General features: G+C 36.4%; 2 protein-coding genes across 5 annotated transcripts in view; one reads left to right on the forward strand and one right to left on the reverse strand.

Annotated features, from left to right (window-relative positions):
* LOC5567299 overlaps nucleotides 1-24,381 on the forward strand; it is a 440,692-nt gene that overhangs the window by 69,011 nt on the left and 347,300 nt on the right. The window lies entirely within an intron of this gene.
* The window catches only part of LOC5567305 (caspase-3), a 33,039-nt gene continuing 17,608 nt past the window's right edge, over nucleotides 8,951-24,381 (reverse strand). The window contains exons 1-7 of one of the 4 annotated variants that reach the window (XM_021854140.1): nucleotides 21,870-22,308; nucleotides 21,692-21,764; nucleotides 9,917-10,131; nucleotides 9,583-9,849; nucleotides 9,389-9,521; nucleotides 9,169-9,331; nucleotides 8,951-9,114 (exon numbers count right to left, since the gene is read on the reverse strand). In XM_021854140.1, the coding sequence (XP_021709832.1) occupies nucleotides 9,262-9,331; nucleotides 9,389-9,521; nucleotides 9,583-9,849; nucleotides 9,917-10,131; nucleotides 21,692-21,764; nucleotides 21,870-22,170 (1,059 nt within the window). In that variant the 5' untranslated portion in view covers nucleotides 22,171-22,308 and the 3' untranslated portion in view covers nucleotides 8,951-9,114; nucleotides 9,169-9,261. Of the gene's footprint in view, nucleotides 9,115-9,168; nucleotides 9,332-9,388; nucleotides 9,522-9,582; nucleotides 9,850-9,916; nucleotides 10,132-21,691; nucleotides 21,765-21,869; nucleotides 22,309-23,953; nucleotides 24,137-24,190; nucleotides 24,354-24,381 lie in introns of those variants that run through there. The other 3 variants (XM_021854139.1, XM_021854138.1, XM_001651687.3) reach the window with 3 other exon arrangements.

Here is a 24,381-nt window from a genome sequence, read left to right on the forward strand (position 1 = left end):
AACATCCAATTATCACCGAAATCGTCCAGAAATACCTTCACAGATCATTTCTCCCGTATTTACCCAAGAAAACCACCAGAAATACCTCCAATAATTTCTACATTTCTAAAAAAAAATCTTTCCGCCAGATTTTTCCATATATTCTCCCAACCATTTATAGAGCGATTCCTCCAAGTATTAAACAACATTTTCTAGGAAATTGAATAGAATCTTATAATTAAACTCGACCAGGAAATCCTTGTCTAGTTCCTCCAGCAATATCTCTTGCAGTTTACTACAATTCTTCCAAATTTATCTCGATTGGTTTCAATTTATATAATTCAGGGGCTCCTCCAAACCTTATAAAATTAAATAATTTAGTAATTACAACAGCTATATTTTTTTTCTTTTTTTTTTAAATTTCTTTATTAGTATCATTCCAAACATTACATTCATTTCTTATATCTAGATGTTCTGTGTTATAAGACAACAACATCATCCTAATTTGGTAAAACAAATTTAAGATTTTATTAACATTTTGTTAACAACATATTACATTTCATTAGCCATAGCAGTTCAGATTTTTTACAGGTGAGTTGATTTCACCTGCTTATAAGAGTAAAAAAAAACGCTTTGAATATACTCAACCTAACTTAACCTAAACATATAACGCATTAATCGTGGCAATAGAAGATTGTAACGATTTTTGCCTGAAATTACTAATGATTTTATTTGAAATTTGTTCCAATGTTTCAACATTGGATATTCTATGTAACCCATTTGTGCTATGCCAGAGAGGAAGCTACAGAATAATTTTCAAAATTTTATTTTGAATTCTCTGCAGAGCTTTCTTCCTGGTATTACAACAACTAGTCCATATTGGTACAGCATACAAAATGGCTGGCCTGAAAATTTGTTTGAATATCAAAAGCTTGTTCTTAAGACAAAGTTTTAATTTTCTATTAATAAGGGGATAGAGACATTTTATATATTTGTTACATTTGGCTTGAATGCCCTCAATGTGAATTTTTGAAAGGTAAATTCTTATCTAGCATGAGCCCTAGATACTTAACTTCATCTGACCAATTTATTGGAACCCCTCTCATTATGACAACATGTCTACTTGAAGGTTTCAAATAAAGAGCTTTTGGATAATGTGGGAATATTATTATTTGAGTTTTTGAAGCATTAGGAGAAATCTTCCATTTTTGCAAGTATAAAGAAAATACATCCAAACTTTTTTGCAATCAACTACAAACGACACGCTGGCTTCGACCTTTGGCATAGAGGCCTGTGTCATCCGAAAACAAGGATTTTTGACATCCCTGAGGTAACTCAGGTAAGTCAGATGTGAAAATATTGTATACTATTGGTCCCAAAATGCTGCCTTGAGGAAAATCATCTCTAACAGAAAGCCTTCCAGACCTGGAGCTTTGATAATTAACCTGAAGTGTACGATTTCACAGATAAATTTATATTATTTTAACAATGCATGTTGGAAAATTAAAGTTTTTAATTTTACAATAAAGCCTTCATGTCAAACAATGTCGAACGCTTTTTCTCTGTCTAAAAGAGCAAGACCAGTAGAATAGCCTTCAGATTTGTTGGAACGAATCAAATTTGTTACACGTAAAAGTTGATGAGTGTGCGAATGTCCATAGCGGAATCCAAAATGTTCATTGGCAAAAATTGAATTTTCGTTGATGTGGGCCATCATTCTGTTTAAAATGACCTTTTCAAAAAGTTTACTGATGGAGGAAAGCAAACTGCTTAGACGATAGCTAGAAGCTTCTGCAGGATTTCTGTCTGGTTTTAAAGTTGGTACAACCTTAGCATTTTTACATTCGTTAGGAAAATATGCTTATTTAAACCATTTGTTAAATACATCAACTAAGAATGATAAGCTTTCAAACTGCATAGCAAGTTTTTGAGCTTTTTCGCAACTAGTTATTAATAATTTGTTTTCCTCTTTGAATGCCGGTATTTGCTTCTGAGGTTTTTTTTTCAAAATTTTAGATAATTTCCAAAAGGGCTTAGGGCCAGGGCCCAATTGAGAAATCTTATTTTCAAAACTTTTGTTTCTTAATTGTGAGGAAAGTTTCATGATTTCTTTCTGCAAATCCTGCCATATAGTTTTCATAGCAGGATCGCGAGTGCGTTTAAATTGCCTTCTCCTCACATTTTTAAGACGGATCAAGAGTTTAAGATCATCGTCTATAATCACGGATTCGAATTTTACTTCACATTTTGGAATTGCAATGCTCCTGGCTTCAACAATGGAATTTGTTAAAGTTTCAAGAGCATTGTCAATATCAAGTTTTGTTTCTAAAGAAATGTTAACATCAAGATAAAAGTCAATATATGTTTCATATATATTCCAAATGGCTCGAAAATAATAGAAAGTGGAGCTGATAGGATTGAGAATCGCTTCATGTGATAATTGAAATGTAACCGGGACATGATCAGAATCAAAATAAGCATGAGTGACCAGTTGGCAACAAAGGTGACTATAGTCGGGTAAGACCAAATAAATCGTAGATGGGTTTCTAGAAGAGGAGAAACATGTAGGGCTATCAGGGTATTGAACTGAGAAATATCCTGAAGAATGAGTGCTCTTCAAAAAAAATTCTGCCGTTGGAATTACTTTGAGAATTATTCCATGACCGATGTTTGGCATTAAAGTCACCAATGACAAAAAAGTTTGACTTATTGCGAGTCAATTTTCGCAAGTCAGTTTCGAGCAAATTACCTTGCTGTTCAGAGCATTGAAAAGGCAAATAGGCAGCTATGTATGCATGTTTACCACGCTGTGTTGCAACAGAAACACCCAAAGTTTCAAAAACATTAGTTTCAAATCAACAGTTGATATTTTGTACGCCTATGAATGATGATTGCAACTCCCCCATATGCCTCATCAAGTCGATCATTACGATAAACGAGAAAGTTAGGATGTTGATATAGTTTTGATCCAGGTTTTAAATAGGTTTCAGCTATATGTACGTTATTAGCTGTAAGAAAATTAAACAGCTCGTCCTCTTCACCATTCCAATTTAAAATATTTAAATTATTATCTATTGGATCCATTAGAAAAATGTAATCCAATAACAATTTGATTAGTAAATTTTACACCAACTTGGACTGCTGCAGTCAAAGTAGTGGCTTTGAACATTGCATTAATCATTAGATTCAATTGTTCAGTTAGAACATTAAAATCAGAGCCAGACATATCACTTGACGTGGGTACATTTTTTGATGATTTTCCGTTAGAATTTTCGATAGACGAAGAGGTGGAGTAGAAGTTTCCAGTGGTGGTAAAATTTTTTTTTATTTGATTTGAAACAATTATAATGGGTACTCATAGTACGCATAGAGGAGGAGTTCAAATTACCTGCTACGATATCGGCAAAAGGGTAGATACATTCGAAATTAAAAGATTCGAACGGCTACCCGACGGATTAAAATTAGTTTGTGAATGAGCATGATTATGATCTTCCTGATGGGTTTGATTCCTAATCAAGCGATCGTTAACTGAAAAATAAGCATTGTTCGATGCTGTACCAGGGAAATTCCGGAAACGATCGTTATCGTAACGGAGACTATCTTTCATCTGCCTGGCACGAGCCTCAACGACTCTCCTGCGTGAAGGGCAATCCCAAAAATTTGACTTATGATTGGCCCCAAAATTCGAGCATATAAACTTGGTGGTATCTTCCTTCACAGGACAAATGTCCTTAGCATGAGAAGAACCTCCGCAAATGATGCATTTAGCATTTACATGGCATTGTTTTGTTCCATGACCCCACTTTTGGCACCGACTACACTAAGTGGAGTTCTGGAAAGTTCCTCCAGGCTTCTAGAAATGTTCACATGTCACACGGACATCGAACTTAGTCTAGCTTTTTCTAAAGCTTTAATAATGTTTAGATCTTTTTTGTTGAAGTCAACTAAATAATATTCCTTAGAAAGCCCTTTCCTAACACTGCCAGATTGGGTTATCTTTTTCATAATGATTACCTGGACAGGCTAAAATCCAAGTGAATCATTTATTCCATTTTTGATCCTTCAGGAGACTTATAGTAGATGAAAGGAATGCCAGTTTAGTATCCTGAGGCGATGGGTTTGATTAACCATTCAGTATATACACGCTAAGCCTGCTCAATGCAGCGCATGTGTTAAAACTACACAGAATGAGGCAAACAATGCAGGACTCTCTGGCTGAGTGAAAATTCAGTGTAAGTCGCACTCATGCTATGTGTAACCGATGTGTTGGCCATTGGCTGTGCGCGGATCGTTGGAAATGGAACTGTCAGTCATCTCCCGCGCGGCAGCAAACAGTTGGCCATTGGTAAGATGGGGAGTTTTCAGGGATTTTTTCCAGCGAAAAGTCGGAAAATGTGTAACACCCATTGTGAACCTACCTTTAGTAGTGAAGCTTTACGAGCGAATGAAGCTTCATTTACTTTCAAATGCTGAGTGCGCCATCTCTATGTGAAACGAGGAACTGCTTTGCGCGCGAAAAAAAAACATTGCTGTGAGTTCCACCCGCTGATCTCATTTACGCATGCACACTTTGCAGAGATCCGAAATTTTGGGGAAAAGATAGGCTAAAAATGACAAACAACTCAAGGACACCCCGTCTCGATTCGAGATGTTTGGGTAAAGGAGATAGCCTCAAATAAGTAGCAGGGTAAATGAGATGCTAATTTCTTTTCCGCAGCACCGATACAATTGTGTATTGTTTGAAGCGATTAAAAGATCAGGAATCGCGTGATCTAAACCGGGGTTTGAAAATTACTTTTGTGGAAACCGTCATTGTGGAAAGACCTTCAAGTGAGCCTTATAAAAAGTTACAAAATCTGTTAGCCTAGCGGTGTGAGAAATAATCAGGAATACAGTAAGTGAATGGTGTCTCAACTATGCAAATAAGCTTAAACATAAGTTCTTAAACCTTTTTAGAAAAGAATTTTCAAAAAGAAAGTGCCTTTCGTTTTGCATTAGTGGCTAGTGCAGTTTATCCTAGCATAGTGGTTTGGCCAGGTAAGCGTTGGTGGAAATTCGGATTGCAAACTATTAGTAACGTTGTTCTGTAAACGCTGAACAGGTAACCGCCCACCGTTCAACGTGGGTGCGAGGCCAGAGTTGCCGTGTCCGTTATCTGGTGGCGGATTTTCTGGAAAACTGTCGAGGAACTTAGAAGCGACCAAGTGAGGGTGTATTTCGGAGAGAGAACCAGTTAGCACCAGTGTACGGTGCCATTTCCCAATTGAACGAAACTCTTCCCCCACCGGCCCACGTACGTGACACCACCCAAGAAAAGTCACGCGGTACACCGTCGAATCTAGTGGCGCCCTCCCGTGGTTGGAATCCGAAGTAATCGTCGTTACACGAAGTATCGGACACACACCGCCTCAGAATTACACCGCCGGCGCTCGAATCATCACCGTGCGAGTCTCCTTCGACGTGCGGTTAGTGTTCTGCACCGACACGTGTGGAAAGCAGTCGAATACTTCCGAGAAGCGAGCCGCTGTCCGTTGCTTGCCCATACTACCAACAGCCGACCATAGCGATCCAGTAAACCAGGTTTGACTAGATTTAAGAAACCGTTGTAAAACCATAGACACAGTGACGTCACTCGTAGGTAGGGGAATGAACCAATAGCTAACATAAATACCAGACATTCAAGATCAGTTAGGATTTGTGGCTCAAGGTTCCTCGTCTTATCACGTGACGCTACCACTAGGGTGTTGGGATTTTGAAAATTTTAGATCACATTGCTGCGGGGAAATCGATTAACCTCTCATTATTTCGATTATTAGATTAGGGACCCAATTTTTTGGTACCTGTTTTGTGGACTGCCAAGGTGGATTCGGGTGTTTGAACCGTAACTACCCGCCCTGATTTAGAGTCTCAAAGCCGAGCTCACCAAACGCAACAGCAGTCTCTCAATCTCTGAGGGTGGCGCTAAAGCTGCTGATTGTAAAAACTTCGCATTCGTTACAAATGGTCGCAAATGTGAAAGTTATTTCTCCATTTGCTTCCGCTTCGGCTATTCGAATGAAAATACCTCTGAAAACTTGAAAATTTGAATGTATTTTCAATGTTTTCAGAAGCAAAAACAAAAATGGAAGCGCATTCCGCATTCCAAGCGTTCCTCCTCTGTGCGCATTTCACTCATTCGGTTTGTTCACCACCGTTTGCACAAAACTGTGTACAGCCCCCTTTGCACAGAATCTGTGCTGCATGAAGAGAGGCTGATTTTGTGTACTCGGCACTCATTTCTGAGCGTGACAAGTTTAGCGTGATGGTGATGGATCCCTTCTCCAGGTAGGCCAGGTAGAGCTGGTTCGTCTCGCTGTGACAGCTGCACTCCTTAAATAGCCAAACGGAAGAACGGAGAGTTTTAAGTGAAAGTACTGAGGCTAAATATTTGTATAGGTTTGTACAAAACAAATTGTCAATATTAATAAATCTGCGAGCTGTTCAGTAGAATACCTATGAATGAAAAAAAAAAGAATTTAGTACTTTACCTTTTAAGTCCACTAGAGTTGTTTGTCTTCGACAAATACCCTAACCCCCTCACGGTGTCTTTGTGGAGGAACTTTATTACAAAAAAATAGGTGAGTCTGAAATTTCAAAATAAAAACAATTAGACTTTGCTCTTTCATTTGAGACCAAAATCAAAAAAATCGGTCGGGGGGTCTAGAACATTTTTTTTTATTTTGTGTGAAGTATTTATGGATAGGGTGCAGAGCTACCTGGGCACTTCCAAGATTCACTTTGGCATGAGGGTTTTTCTCGGCTGAATTGTCTGAAACTTTGCAATGAGAAGCACTCCAACGCGATGCATATTGTGGCTAAATATGAGCTCAGCAGATTTAAAAAAAAAACCACTGCCGAAGTGAATCAAAAGTACCAAGAATAGGATCCGGCTTCCTATGTGTTTTTGTACCGACGCACATTGCGTTGAACGTATGGAGATACGGGACAAACTGCAAGATCAAACCATTTGAACACCTTGGCATGGAAGGTAAAATTGTTCTTGGTCAAAAGAGCTGTAATAAGCATAATTAAATTGGTCATAATGATGCTAGAAGTTATTAGAGAAAATTTCTCGCAAAACTTATGATCTCGTCCTAAGGTGAAGATGCATCGAAGTCATACCTCGAATTTTCAAGAACACAATTCTAGAGAACCTGACAACCTTTTGCGTTTAACATTTTATTGATTGGTCGCTACCAGCGAGTGACCAGTGAGTTACCGGTTGTCTGCTTCTCTAAACTTGTGCTCTTGAAAATTCGAGGTTTGACTCATTATTGAAAAGAATTCACATGGTTTTGGCTACATAAACTAAGTTTTTTTTTAAATTCATTGCGACAAGAGCTACATCATTTCATCAGTTATATCTTATTTTGCCAACAAAACAATAGTTTGTGAAATTTGTATGAATATTCTGTAGGAATCTGTATATGTGCAGTAGAAGCATTAACCTAAGAATGCTAATGTCGCTGCTGTTCGTGTTACCAACATCTAGTTTGCCACGAACTGACAGCTTGAGTACCGGGCCTCAAAGTGTCAGATTAATTTTAGAAACCAAAACAACGACATGGTATTGAACAAACAATGGAAATCCATAATTTAAGGTAATAATAATTAAAATCAGTTTTGTGACAATTTACTAATTTTCTATTATATGCGCACGCTGAATGGAGGCCGCACGGCGATCAATGACTTGACGGTAAATCCATTCGTTTAATAGACATATTAGTAGTAGAACGCTAGTGGTTAATCTGACACTTTGATGCCCGGTACTCACGCTGTCAATTCGTGGCAAACGAACAGCAGCGACATTAGCATTCTTAGGTTAATGCTTCTACTATTCGTTTGCTCAGTAATAACAACCTACACACCTATGGCTTTTAGGACGAGGTCATTAATTATGCGAGATTTCTCTTTTTACTCGTAGCTACAAAAGTGACTTATCCGCCTTTCAAATAACACAATTTCAGTTATTCGAATTGACTAGTAAGGAGCTCCACATGTAATAAACCTTGTAACATACTTGCCTCTTGGTGCTGAAAAATATGCTATTTTGGATGGTATTTGAAAAGCTTCAAATCCTATATTTTTTAAGTTATTTTTTTAATGGCACAGTGTTTATGAAACGATAAGAAACTAACATCATGAGGCTAAAATGGATTTGGGATTTGAGTACATGTTTGCAGGGCTATAATCCCACATTAAGCTAAATACAGTCATCTCTCCCTTACTCGATATTGAAGTTAGAGAGGTATCGAGTCGAGTCGAGTTAGAGAGGTATCGAGTTACAGAACACAAAACCAGTGCAACTGCCATCCAAGGGACCATCGAGTTAGCCATGAAAACCAACTTTTAATATGGTTCTCTAACTCGATATCGAGATACAGAATATCGAGTAAGGGAGAGTTAACCGTAATAGCAATCAAACTTATGAATATTTCTTCTGCTATCCGTCGGATTGAATTTCTCTCTTCAGCAAATTTCTTTATTATGGTATGAAGATTGAGTTTTTACAATGGGATAATAAGTTTGTACTTACATTACAGTACAAGCGTGTTTGGAACAAATCTCAATTTTTTTCTTCATAGTAATTTCCATATAAACCACAGAACACTATTTTCATAGTAAGGATGGTAAGAAGCATATGGGAGATTGGATTCTCAAAGACACTCAAAATCAAACAAAAAAAAATTTACTCTAGACCCCCCGACCGATTATTTTGGTTTTGGCAGCAAATGAACGCGAGAGACCTAGACTATATTGTAGCGAAGTTTCAGACTTACCTATTTTTTTGTAATAAAGTTGTTCTACGAAACACACCGTGCCCTTCCACGACACTAGTACAAGACACTGAAGATGGCCTTACAGTTGAGGTCGAAATACGCGTATCTATCAAAGGATACAAACTCTAGCGGAAATATGTACCCGAATCAACTATGAAGGTAGAACATTTTATTATATTCTATCAAATAATTTACAAATCAATATTTCATGCGTTTGACAGCAAAATATATTGTATTGTGGGCTTCGTTGTTGGGCGGCTTTCAGCATCGATGAGGCATTTTGTTAGCTATCGGAGCAAGTGCTCTATTCTTGTACCTGCCGGGGAAATATGTTATCAATGAAAGAAAATTTATCAAATGTGTTCGTTACCTAGTGTCATTTATGTTCAGTCAGTCCAGCTTCTGGTTGAAGGAGCAGTTATTAGTCTTCTATTTTCGCTAACTGCACTTGAGCAAAAAGTTTCTATTTCTTCAGATCGTTGAAGTAGAACTTCTTTGTTAGTGTGGATGTTTCTGTGGGAGCTTGTGCGATCCTAAAATGAAATATTGTTGAGAAAACCGCCGACACCTAGTCTACTGTTCTGACTTACTTGTTAACGCAGAAAATATTTCTCATCAAACGCATTATGTCTATTATTTCCTTATCGGAGTTTTGCTCAATGAGTTTGAAAAGCGTTTGGATGAATGTGGTGCCTTCAGTGGTATCCCTGAACGATAATGTGCCTGTAAACGATTCGAATTTGAATCTTGGTCAAACAATAAGAGAAACTTATGTGCAATCTACCTTCATACGTGCTGAAACACTTCAGAATATCGAACTTGTTTGTGGCAGTCTGAGTAGCATCCGCTTCCATAACTGCATCTCCCTTGCATGCTTGCACGAAGAAAAGTTTCGGCTTACCCTTCAGTGTCTCGTTCATCAACGTCGGTTCAACAATGGTAGTATCCAGATGGTAGAATCCGTTTGAGGCTTGGATCTGATCGTTTAGTCCTCCGTGACTCATTATAACAATCATCAGGCTAGAATAGCTTCCAAAATTTTTCAATGAGACTGAAAATGAAGTGTGTAAATTATTAGGAATTAAATCCATATTCCCACCTAAACATCATTATCATACCTTTGTTCATTTTCTTCTTCACCTTCGTCACACTGAAATCCTCACAAATGTCCGCTATCTTCATATTGTATCCTTTGACGAATTCTTTGATTAGCTTGAGATCGTGTTCGCTACCTTTTCGATGAAACTTTTTGTCATTTTTGAATATGTTATGAAATATCAAAACGTATGCCGGTTTCCTAAGATCGTATTTTTCCAGCGATAAAGTGACGGGTCTGAAATTATTATTATTACTTTTATCGTCAATCAAAGTAGACTACATGTTAACACTTAAATCTATATACTGCTATATGTTACAAAGTTAAAGTATATTCTTAGGTTACTACGCAACATTGTTAAGTCTATTGTTTCGCAATGTTGATTATATAAACTCATCATTCGGTTTAGAGGAGAAAATTTTGCATAATTAGTACGACGGTGATTAATAAAAAACAAGTTACGATTCCTCAATTGCCGGGAAGGAGTATAAAAATTTAAGCTTTTTAATAGGTTAGGAGAATCAATATGATGCGAAACAATATCGTTCACGAATGAAACCATAGCGAATTCGCGGCACTTTTTCAATGTCTGAATATCAATGAGCATGCATCTTGATTCATAAGATGGAAGAGGGAAGGATGTCCAGCCCAATTCACGAAGAGCATATAACAGAAATTGCTTTTGAACAGATTCAAGACGTTCTTCATGCGTCTTCATAAAAGGAGACCATACAATACTACAATACTCTAATATAGACCTCACGTAAGTGACGTACAAAGTTTTGATAGTGTATAGATCATTAAAGTTAAAACCACAGCGTTTGATAAAACCGAGCATATTTGATGCTTTATGTATAATGGTGTTGTAATGATCGATAAAAGTAAGTTTTGAGTCTAAAATTACGCCTAAATCTCTGACCCTATCGCATTTTTCAACGATTTGATTTCCTAAAACTACAGTTGTTTCTTCTGTGTTTCGCTTTCTGCTAAAAGTAATTAAATTACATTTTTTAACATTTAACTGAAGTAGGCTTTTACTACACCATTCATCAAAAATAGATATTTCACTCAGATAGATGTCAATGTCATTGGCATACTTGATTTCCATGAATGACTTCATATCATCGGCATAGATAAGAATACTTATATGCTTAAGGTGAAAATGAATCGAAGCCAAAGTTCAAATTTTCAAGAGCATGGATTTGGAGAACCAAACATCCGTTTAAGCTGAAAACTTAATCGATTGGTCACTAGCTGGTGGTGATCAATCGATTAGATTTTCAGCTCAATCGGGTGTTTGGTTCTCCAGATCCGTGCTCTTGAAAATTTATCAGTACCGAAAGTACCGGTACTCAATGCTTTCCAGTACCGGTATTTCGGTACCAAATATTGGTCGGTAATACCGGTATTTTCGGTACCGGTACTCCCGGTACCAAAACCCTATTTAGAGTGTTCTTATGAGGTAACTCAGGTAAGCCAGAAGTAAAAATATTGTATGATATTCGCCCCAAAATGCTGCCTTCAGGAACACCAGCTCTTACAGGAAGTCTTTCAGATCTGGAGTTCTGATAATTAACCTGAAGTGTACGATTTGACAGATAACTTTGGATTACTTTAACTATGTATGTTGGAAAATAAAGATTTTTTTTTTTCATTTTACAATGAACCCTTCATGTCAAACACTGTCGAATGCTTTTTCTATGTCTAGAAAAGCAAGACCAGTAGAATAGCCTTCAGATTTGTTGGAACGGATCAAATTTTTTACACGTAAAAGTTGATGAGTGGTCGAATGTCCATGTCGAAATTTCAATATTGAATTTTTTGTTGATGTGGACCATCATTCTGTCAAAACATCTTTTTCAAAAAGTTCTCTGATGGTACCACCTAAATTTGGCACCACCTTAGCATCTTTCCATTTATCAGGAAAATATGCCAACTATAAACATTTATTAAATACATGAACCATTCTCTCTGAAAGTTCCTTGATGAAGATGTAAAAGAAAATCATAAGCGCCAGTGTCTTTCATATTTTTGAATTTTTTTTAATAATAGTGTTTCTCATTTCTTTCAAATCAGTTTCGTAGGAATTTTCAAAAACTTTCTCTTGATTGAGTCCTAAATTAAAAGTATGCGCGCTTTTATACTGCTTAGCAAATTTTTCAGCTTTGTTGCAATTAGTTTATAACAATTTGTTTTCCTCTTTCAATGCCGGAATTATCTTCCGAAGCTTTTTCAAACAATTTGATCATTTACAAAAAGGCCTAAAGCCAGGGTCCAATAGGGTCCTAAAACCCTGTCTCAATTTTATTACCAAACGCTTAAGTTTAGGGCAGAAACACAAGTTTACTCAAGTTTTAAATGATTTTCATTGGTTTAAGTACAAAAAACATTTTTTTTTATGATTTATGAGATTTTGTCACACCCCTTGGTTTAAACTCGAATTTTGGGTATATTTTGTTTTCCGTGTCCCTTCCGAAATGTCAGATAGGAACAACCCCAGTGTTAAAACTATATGCCCTGTAGCATTTTTGTCGAAAAAGTGAATGTCAAACAAGATCACAAGTGTCAAGGTTGATATTTGGAACCATTTTTAAAATTGAAGTTAAAAAATGATATAGCCGTTATTTGAACGGGAAAACTTGCTAAAGTAGTTGCAAGAACATGCTCTTTCGTATTATTGAATAAAAACGAGAATTCATTAAACATTTTAGGACCCAATTGAGAAATTTTATTTTTAAAATTGTGTTTCTTGATTGAGAAAACCTTTATAATTTTCATAGCAGGATCACGATTGCATTGAAACTGCCTTCTCTTCACGTTTTCAAGACAGATCAAGAGTTCAAGATCATCGTCTATAATCATGGATTCGAATTTTACTTCACATTTTGATATTGCAATGCCTCTTTCTTCAACAATGGAATTTGTGAAAGCTTCGAGAGCATTGTCAAGTTTTGTTTGCAAAGTTATGTTAACATCAAGATCGATGTTCTTCTTGTTCTTCTTGGCATTAACGTCCTCACTGGGACAGAGCCTGCTTCTCAGCTTATTGTTCTTTTTGAACACTTCCACAGTTATCAACTGAGGGCTTTCTTTGCCAAAGATGCCATTTGATACTCTATGCCCAGTGAAGTCAAGAAAATTTCCATTACTGAAGGATACTGGATCGACTGGGAATCGAACCCAAACACCTTATTTATTTTGTTTATTTATGTATACTTCATTCATGTAACACAAGATTTACAATCTTTTTAAATGTTACAATTTGTAGTATGTGCTATTTTTTATTCATGTAATAATTATGTTGATTTTACTATTAATTAATTGCTTTGTGCTTGTATAGTGCGTTCAATTCAACTCCAAGAGCAGATCCCGTTTAGAGCTCGAAAAATCAACGGATAATTTAAGATTCAATGGTAGGTGGTTCCAATTAATTATACCTCTTACAAACAGCGGGTGACTATAATAACTGGTATGATGTAAAGGAACATGAAGACTTCTGGTGTTTCTACATGGATTCTACTTTAAGGATAGATAACCAGGGTTACCAGATGTAAGTATTTTGTAAATATGACAGCACGATCTATGTTTGAGGAACTGATCAAAAGGACAGCCTATTAAAGATGTTTGAAGATGGGTGACACTTCCAAATCTTGGTATGTTAAAAAAAACCTAGTTCAGGAATTGAGTGCTACACAAAGCTTAATAAAACTGTTTGCGGTAGCATTCAGAGCTGTTTTAAAATACCGACTTGTTACCAACTTGTGAATTCATTTGAGGCTCCCAATCTAATTTAGAATTAAAAATGACTCCAAAAATTGTTTACTTGGTCTGTGAATTGAATTTGCTTATTATTCATGGTAAGTTCAGGCAAAGTGAAAAGTGGGATCATCGTTGCCGATCAATAAATACTGCTTTAGTTTTAGTTGTGTTAATAGGCAGTAGATTTTCTTGAGACCAATGAAACACCTGAAAGTGAAACAGTGAAAGTGGTCCCAAAATAGATCCTTGTTGTACCCCTGAATCAAATGGACGTAAAAGAGAGAATTCACTATTGAAAAAAAAAACGGATTGGTATCTATTTGTTAGATAAGTTTCTATTACTTTGACAGCAGGACGGGAAAATCCAAAAAGAGCACCAAGTTTATTCAACAGTTTTCTATGAAAAACACGAACAAACGCTTTCGCAAAATCTATCAACAAGAGAACTTATATCTCTGTTTTATCAATTGATGCAGCAATATCATCATGCACTTTCATCAAAGCTGTCTCAGTACTGTGGTTTCGGCGAAAACCTGATTGAAAGGGACTCTAGAAATTATTTCTGTTCACATAGTCAGAAACTTTAGCAGATACTATTTTTTCGAAGGCTTTGGAAAGTGCATTACATATGCTAATTGATTTAAGGTTTGAAATGCTAGTTGAACGAGGCTTTTTTTTTATTGGAATCACTTTTACACATTTCCAAGCTTGTGGAAATTTGGAAGTTGTAATGATTGTATTGAACAAATGAGTGTAAAGTGGAAGGGCTAGTGGGAGCATTTTGAGAAATTCTATTGGAAGATTGTCTAGACCACTGACATTAGACTTAATTGAAAACAGTGCATTAACTATTTTAAATTATTCTACACATCTAAAATCAAAGAGACCGTAGTTTAAGTTTGAACGAGAATTTTCATCAGAAGAGTAATTTTCTGAAAAGAAATTATTGATTTCATCAGCTGTTGCATCACAATTAGCAGAAGATTGTTTTTTGTTGGCTATTCCTATACTCTTAATGTTTCTCCAGAGTTGCTTACTGGGAACATTTGTATTGAGCAATTCTCGCTGAAACCAGGCCGCCATCGGCACCCATCGTTAGAATTCCAATTTTATGTCTCTGAATGCTAGCTTTCGATAAAACTTAAGGGTGGTCCTTTTTGTTTTCTCAAATTGGTGGACCCCTCGTACGCCAGCTAGCTAAACAGTTTGCAAAAAAGCCCATTTTTTGATAAATCTTGGGTGTTTCTTCACGTGATATGTCTCATATTTCCCTTGGAACACATACCAAACTTAATGGCATCGTATAGAGAAAGGATATAGCTTTCATTTGAAGTTAAAAAAAAATCCGGCGGCCATTTTGAATTTGGCCGCCATCTTGAATTTTGTTAGAAAAATCGTTTTTTCACCATTAGCGCACCGCTCGTTTTGAATTCTGAGATCACCATCAGAAAGCTGAGGAAAAATTGCGTAAGATAGGCTACAGAAACTAGGTGTGCAATGGTATTTACCCTATGAAATGAACGATTTTCTAAAGCATGTTCCACGATTTTGACGTATATGGGGAGTGCAATCAATGCAACATCATTTTTGGTACAACAAAGATACAAGTTTTCAATAGTTGGTGTATTTTTCGAGTCAGATGAAGAATAGGAGTATTATTTTGAGTGAAAAAATCTGGCGGCCATCTTGGATTTTGACGCCATCTTGGTTTTAAGTAGTAGAATGAGTTTTCACCTTGATAACACTCAACATGTTGAATTTTAATGCCACCGTTACACTTACTATTCTTCTTGTTCTTCTTTTTCCTGACGTTACGTCCCTACTGGAATAAAGCCAGCCCCTAAGCTTCAAAAATAAATTAACAAGTAGAATTTTTTAACGCTTATTTGCCAGCTGAATGATTGTTCTGCATATCTGCGAGTTGAAAAATAGCATTAATTCTTTCATTTATTTGGTCTAAAACCATTGATAGAAATGAACAATCTGTTGAACAGCTAAAATAAGATAAGAAATAAAGAATCTGTTTGTTTTTTAACGGAGATCTTCAATTAATTAAACATGAAGAGCGCTGAGATGGTAAAAAATCATTCTACTGCTAAAAACTAAGATGGCGTCGAAATCCAAGATGGCCACCAGATTTTCCAAACTCAAAATGATTCATCTGAGTTTCGGCATTACGTCCACATTAGAACAAAGCCTGCTTCTCACCTTTCAATTTCGCTATTTTTCACATGCATGTTGGGTGTTAGTAAAAACAATACTTTATGATTCAGAAAATCAAGGATTTTAGATTTCCATTCTAAATTATTGCACTTTTGGAAATGTTTTACGTTAAAACTACAGATATTACCACAAAACTTACTAATGTCCCAACGCACAATTTATAAACTTCATTCGATGACAAAAAAAGCATATGGTAAAAAAAAATTTGTTTATTTCAATCAATGTTTTTGGACGGTTTTTATTCATTAAATTTTTTTTATTCATAATAACTGAATTCAAAGATATGTCGAAGAAATATTCTGTTATTAAAAATCGCATTATAAAAGAAAATTCCTATTTAATAACCTGTATTTATAACTAATAAAGCTGAGTATCAGGCTCGGTTCCACTAGGGACGTAACGTCAGGAAAATGAAGAATAATAAGAAGAAAAGTATACGAAACCTTGTTTTTATTGGTAACCTCTAAATTCGACATGCTGAGTGCTATCAAGGTGAAAAAATCATTCTACTAGTCAAAATCAAGATGGCGTCAAAATCCAAGATGGCCGCCAGATTTTATCATTCTAAATAATACTCCTATTCTTCATCTGACTCGAAAAATACACCAACTATTGAAAACTTGTATCTTTGTTGTACAAAAAATGATGTTTGCATTGATTGCACTCGCCATATACGTCAAAATCGTGGAACATGTTTTAGAAAATCGTTCATTTCATAGGGTAAATACCATTGCACACCTAGTTTCTGTAGCCTATCTTACGCAATTTTTCCTCAGCTTTCTGATGGTGATCTCAGAATTCAAAACGAGCGGTGCGCTAATGGTGAAAAAACGATTTTTCTAACAAAATTCAAGATGGCGGCCAAATTCAAAATGACCGCCGGATTTTTTTTAACTTCAAATGAAAGCTATATCCTTTCTCTATACGATGCCATTAAGTTTGGTATGTGTTCCAAGGGAAATATGAGACATATCACGTGAAGAAATACCCAAGATTTATCAAAAAATGGGCTTTTTTGCAAACTGTTTAGCTAGCTGGCGTACGAGGGGTCCACCAATTTGAGAAAACAAAAAGGACCACCCTAAAGTTTTATCGAAAGCTAGCGATCAGTGACATAAAATTGGAATTCTAACGATGGGTGCCGATGGCGGCCTGGTTTCAGCGAGAATTGCTCAGAGGGAAAAATTCTTCATGTAAATATTGGAAGTGTTCAGTCACAATGTGAATCAACATATCAGAATCACTTATACTGTGGAAATAATTCCAATGTATGTATTGATTCACATTTGAGCTGCCGAATCGATTCACCGATTTAATCGAATCCTTTGAATCGATGTTTTCGAATCGAATGAACATTTAAATTTATAAAGATTGAATTGAAACCAAATGTATTTGCATGCGTTTTCAACATCTTTAAATCAAATCAGTTTTGAAAATCAATCGACCAGATATACTACTTCAAGATTAGTAAGATAAGTTTAAAATACGGTTTCTTTTTCACAAACTCATTAAGAAATATTTAACGATTTAAAATAAATGAATCGAATGAAGAGAATCGAATCACTTGATTTAAGGTGCTTCAAACATCGATTCAAAAAATCGATTAATCGGAAAGCAAACATCGATTTTCGGAACATTGATTCCAAATCGCCCAACACTAGCTACTAAGAGTCGGTTAAGACCAAATCAATCGTAGAAGGGTTTCTAGAAGAGGAAAAATAAGTAGAGTTATCAGGGTATTGAGAAATATCCTGAAGAGCTCTCATCAAATAAAATCCTGCCGTTGGAATTACTTTGCGAATTTTTCCATGAGCGATGTTTGGCATTTAAGTCACCAATGACAAAAAGTTTTGATTTATTGCAAATCAACTTCCTTAAGTCATTTTGAAGTAAATTAACTTGCTGCCTAGTGCATTAAAAAGGCAAAAAGGCAGCCATGAAAGTATATTTACTAAGCTGTGTCTCAATAGAAACACCCAAAGTTTCAAAAACTTTGGTTTCGAGTGACAGAAAAAGTTGATGTTATATTCGCCCATGAATAATGATTGCATCCCCCACATGCCCCGTCAAGTCGTTCATAACTATAAACAAAAGAGTTTAGATCTAGATTTATTGAAGGGAGGTTCAGCAATCTAAACAGTCGGTTGGTGCGAGGTGTGGTCAGCTGCAAAGGGGAGGAAAAGTGACAGCTGGCGAGTCGGCGAGCTGGCCAATATGTTTATGTATTTTCTCCACCAATGGTTTCCAGCGTATCCATGGAGATGTTTGTGTTATTGAAAATCGTTGGGTATGACTCAAAAGTGAAAGTAAGTGGAATAAAGTTTAGTTGTTTTCTGTAGGTAAAATCAATTTCTTTTGAATTTCAGATGCTATCATTTTTTTGCAATAAAGGATTGCGAACACCAAAAATCATAGTATTGTGTTCCATCGATTTCCGAACGATGAAAAGCGACGCCAATCGTGGGTCTCGTTCTGTGGCCAACATGATGGTTGGTCACCACAGCAGAATCAGGTCATTTGTTCGAGTCACTTCACCAGCGGCAGCTACGACGAAGGGTTTCGTTATCGACACAAAACTATAGGAGCCAAAATGAGAAAATATAAAACAAGCTACGTTACAAAAAACTCTAACAGAATAAACACCCTTAAACAGAAAGAAATGCTTGATATCGCGACTCCAGTTGGAAACCGGAATCGTCGACAAGTGAAAATTGATTTTTCTCTAAATCTAAGCATAAAACATAATGTCAGGCATAGTTCGGTGCTGCACTACTCAGTGCACCTTGCCCGACGTAGTTCCAACGCATATATTTGGAGAAAATCCATTCTTTGCGTAACGAAAATTTCAATTTTCAAATGTGTGAATAATATTTAATTGCTACCATACGACACGATGTTGAAGCAAATTGACTGTAAAACTCATTCGAATGTTTCAACTGAGGCTGCTTTGGAAGATTCCGTATACGCAATCTATGCATAATTTTGCGAAACCAACGCCTCGATATTCTTAAGACTGTTCGTTACTCATATGTGCAATTTCATTGTTTTTATGGTTATGTTCTGAACATGCTTACGCTTTCAGGCACGCCAGGTTCATTACTGATAAATATTCAAGACCATAGAACTTATTACACTAAATTTGTTTCCTTTTCCATGGTCTGCTATTGATGACGTTTCAGTACACGCATGAAACAAAACAAATTGGTCGGTGAAATAGTAGATATCATTTCATGGCATGCTGGTTCATTTCGCGAAAACAAAGTGGCCAGATGTCATATAATGTTCCAATGGACCAATGCACGTGTTCATTATTTGACGTTTTGGTGGTGCCGCCCAAACGTCAAATTAGTGAACTCGTGCATCGGTCCATATGGCGGATTTGACACATCGTATTACCTCCCTTTTAGATACCTTGGTTTGGATCTCTATTGAGTTTGGATCCAATTTACAAATAAGTTTCAGTAATAACTGCTATATTTATGATATTAGCTAAAAGAAAATTAAACAGCTCGTCCTCTTAACCATTCAAAGAAGAAGCATTTCAATTTAAAATATTTAAAACATATTTGGATTCATTAGGAAAAACGTAATCGGATAACAATTTGATAAGCAAATTTCTCAATAACTTCAGTTATAGTGCTAATTTTGAACATTGCATCAATCATTCGATTCGATTGTTCGGTTCAAAAATCAAAATCAGATGGTAGGTGCATTTTCTGACGATTTTTTGTGGGGATTATCCGTTAATGAAGAGACGGAATAGGAGTTGCCTGCGGCGGCAGGGGTTTTCCATAAATTTGAAACAATTCAAACGGTTCTCCTTAGGAAGACAATTTGAAGGGGAGTAGTTGAAACTGCCTGCTACAATATTGGCATACACTGTGCTAATTTTATCTGTCCTTGAAATAAATGCTAGGCGTTAAGTATAACAAATCAGTTAATACTGATAACAAATCTGAACGATGACGCTCTTTCGAAGAAAGATAAAAAAAAATGCTTCCAGTGACGTATTTGAATATAGCTAGACAATAATGATGTTCTCCTATAGGTTACTATCTATAGCCACGGTGTGTCTGAGCAATTAAAAACAAAAAAAAATCATCAATTCGAAAGATGTAGTATTCGAGCATTTTCTCGATGAATTTGAAGTTTTTAAGGGATATTACTATGGCTTAAAATATTCCCTAACACTGTACCCTTACCAGTTTGTGCAGTTATCAAATTTGCAGTAATCATATAAAAGATATGTCCAATAATCACAGACAAGAATGCATACCATATATGTAAAGTACATTTAATTAAATATATCACTATTAATGTAAGGTACCCCGGGGCAAGTGGGACATAAAAAACCGATAGTTCAAACAGATTGTCCAATATAATTTAAAAATGTCAATATTTTGCAAATCCAACAACACGGTCACTCTTTGGCAACATATTTGTTGGTGTGTGCATGAATTTCATCGACTAATTTCGAAATTGTGAAAACCTTAGAAGAAAGAAGGACAATGAGCCATTAGACGCAGTTACCTCGATAAACGGGGCAAGTGGGACACATGCAGTTTCATGCGTCAAACCACATCAGTAAGTCAACCATTGCAATAATAGGATTGATAAATCATAGATATTCAATTTTGAGTACATATTTAATGTACATAAGGGATCAACCATGAAATACGTAACGTTTTAGGATGAAAATGTAAATGTAAGGTTATGTCACATCGCATTCAATTTTAACTTAAAATGCCTCACAAAAAGCGTAAAGAGGTATAAAACATGTTCAAAATATGTCATTGAAAATTTGTCAATCGAAATGCAGCACGTAAACTTTCAATAATTGACGAATTTTTAAATATTTTATTATTATTTGTTATTACTGGCGAAAAACCACTTAATGGGATGGAGCCATTTTCCACAACTACTAAATTTGGTAGAAATATCAAATGAAGTTCAATAAAAATATTATAGTAATCGTTCTCATGATGTGCTTTATATTTCATCTCTGTCTTCGTTTAATTTTGCATTTCTATTTCAAATATAAAAATAGAAAAAAAAATATTTAGAAATATTAGTCATTTTTTCTCTCTATTCAACAGTTACGTAATATGGGATTGATTTTTTTTTTTGGAAAATGTTTGAAACGTATAGGAAAAGTTTTGATTCTGGTGCTTGTTTCGATAGGTCACACTTACCCCGGGTATAAAGATATTTTGGGGTAATTTAGACTATAGACATTTTCATATGAAATGAAAATAAAATACCTGTTTATCGTAAGCAGCTTGTAACAATACTTAAAGTTATAGCTTACCGATAGTAGTTCGATTTATGACACAATTATTTTTTTACGAGCCAATGCAGAACGTGAAACGTGTCACAATTTATCATGCAAGTTGGAAATGGTGCTGAGCTGACAACTGTTACATGGAGCACATGGTATTAAAAATAACAATGTTTTTGAAACTAAATACCTTCCTTATCATTGTATCTTCAACTTTTTATAAGAATACCCCCTTGAAAAACTTTTTCTTAACGAGCTATGACGGAATGTCCCACTTACCCCGGATTCTCACTTGCCACGGGGTACCTTACTCTAAGACACTTAACATATGTGGTTTGCCTAACAATATTAAACCAAAATTACTTTCGTTTCCCTCGTCGGAATATTTTCAAATTCACAGACCAGATGCTTGAATACTACATCTTTGGAATGGTGGCTGCCGATTTGGTGAATATTTTGTTTCGTTTTTATTTTCAGAAACTCCGTGTATCGATTCTAGCAAGACGTGCAACAAAAGTCTATTGTATTGGTACTCACCCTGGAGACACAGGTGTATTAGATCGTGCATTTGACGGCTGTGCATCTTGAGTAACAATTTTGGGAGCAGCAGCTGCAATCGTCAAACCCAAGTTAGGTACAGTTAGGGCCGGTACATCATTTTCCAATGACGTAGATCGCTTTTTGTCAACAGTAAGTTGAAATGAATAAAACATACCTCCTGCCGTATTTGAGTCCTTGCTTTGGGTCGCAGATTGAGTTGGTACTTGATACTTTGGAGTGTGGCTCCCGGTATTAGTATTCCTAGATAGTTGCCGTGTCTTCTCGTACACAGGCTCATAAGTTTTGGATGATGACCCTGGAACAAAGGCCCGGTCTGCAACTGCAGGAGATCCATACGAGTTGACGAATCCCGAACTCGTCGTTTGTGACTTAGATACGGTCATGGAGGTTGTTACACTTCGCGTTGATTGTTTGTGAGAAAGGGTGGTCACTGTTTTTGAAGATTTGTTGGACATTTTTATTTGTACTTTTATTCAACACTGGAGAAGCGCACTGAGACTATGAATCATCAGGCAGGCGAAGAAAGCGATGCTCATTATCAGCAATGCGTTTATGCTCGCGGTCAAATATATACTGACAGACAGGGCTGGCATCAACTCGCACAATGCGCGCAAAGAACAGAATTTAACCACTGCACAAAGAGAACACAGACGCGCGCAAAATGTAACAACACGAACACAATGAGGGATCGCAGTAGGGAAGAGAGTAAAGTGATTACGCAAAGAGTGATGCTGACGGAGTGTACAGAAGATGCTAAAAGTGTACACAATTTGGCTCTTTTTACCTTATAACATGGGTATTTTTGGAACGGGACCGACGAATAGATGACGGAAATAGATTTGAACCCGGAACTACAAAACCGCGAAATATTTTCACAAACCGGAAGTCGCCATCTCGGACTTCAAAACGACCTCGGACATTGATTCCCGTCATCTACTCATCGATCCCGTTTCAAAAATTCTCCCATGTTTTCCAATAGAAGCTCGCCCCATTTAGTAGATACACAATGAGCCACACAAAAAGTGTGTGTTCACCATTTTCCATCAACACTTTGTGTCCAAGGATGCATTGTAGCGAGAGCAGAAACACGAAGAGGCCTCAAAGAGGAAAGAACGGAAGAACCAGCGAGAAAGTGTAGCTGCCGCACTGCACTCACATTCATGATAAACACAAAGTGTAAGCTTTGCTGCAAACGAGACATTCAGTATCTGTGAAAGGAATTGCTTTTGGATACCGTTCTGATCAAATTCTCCCCAGTAATCAATTTGAACCCGGATTACGGTAACAAGATTTGGGAGGACAAATTACTGCACGTTAATGATGAAGGATACACGTCATGTAGACTTCACTAATGTGAGGTATGCATAAAGTAGTGTGAATTTTAGTTTCAAATTTGTAAATTTATATTGTATGTTACGTAATTTCAAATTCTCCTATTGGTTTACTTCACATAAAGTTGAAGTTTACATGAGAAGTCAATGAAGTTTTTGTGACAGAAATTTACACGTTTTATTCGAACCGTATTCCGGAGGAGTCGTGTGTCCCGTTTAAAAAATATGCTGCTATTACTTGCTATAGGCTGCGCAGACTTTGTGTTTTAGAAATCCCCGGTTGATACTAAAACGTTCTGCATTATGACTGATTAGACTTAGGAAACAATGTAGAAAAAGTTGGAGTACTCCATTAAACTAGATCAAAGTCGTTCAAGTCCACCCGCAAGGCTCACAATAACGGACTTCGATCTGCTGAACGATCAGTTTGTTAAAATGCAAAATTTTGTATTACAATTCTACCGAAGATTCCGTGATTATCATTCTAATGATTTGGTGAAAATGCTGAGGATAATTAATGCCCAAAAGTCAAAGAAAATCACTTGATTGTGTACATTGTGTGCACACATTTGGCCACTATTCCAAAAAAGAGTCTCAAGTGAAAGTATTGTGACCAAATATGCTTATAAGTTTCCACAAAACAAGTTGACAATGATAATAAATCTTCGGGCTGTTTTGTGGAATACCGATAAATTAAAATAACAATCGAATTTATTACTTTACCATTTAATTCCACTAGAGTTTGTATCCTTCGACAAGTACGCGTATTTCGACCTCAACTGTAAGACCGTCTTCAGTGTCGTGTACTAGACTCGACTTCCACGACACTAGTACAAGACACAGAAGGCGGTCTTACAGTTGAGGTCGAAATACGCGTACTTGTTGAAGGATACCAACTCGAGTGGAATTATGTACACGTAGCAACTACAAACGTAGATGATTTTAATTATTTTCCAATAAATAATTTACAAATCAATATTTCATGCGTCATACGGCAAAATGTATTGTATTGTGAGCTTCGTTATTGTGCGGCTTTCAGCATCGATGAGGCATTTCTTCAGACCTGCAAGCATGTTCTGTATTCTCGTACCTGCCGTGGAAATATTTTGTCAATGAAAGAAAATTTATCAAATGTGTTCGTTACCTAGTGTCATTTATGTTCAGTCATTCCAGCCTCTGGTTGAAGGAGCAGTTAACAGTCTTCTATATTCACTAACTGCACTTGAGCAACAAGTTACTATTTCTTCAAATCGTTGAAGTAGAACTTCTTTGTTAGTGTGGATGTTTCTGTGGGAGCTTGTGCGATCCTAAAATGAAATATTGTTGAGAAAACCG

This window comes from Aedes aegypti, chromosome 3, assembly GCF_002204515.2.
Source record: "Aedes aegypti strain LVP_AGWG chromosome 3, AaegL5.0 Primary Assembly, whole genome shotgun sequence".
NCBI lineage: Eukaryota > Metazoa > Arthropoda > Insecta > Diptera > Culicidae > Aedes > Aedes aegypti.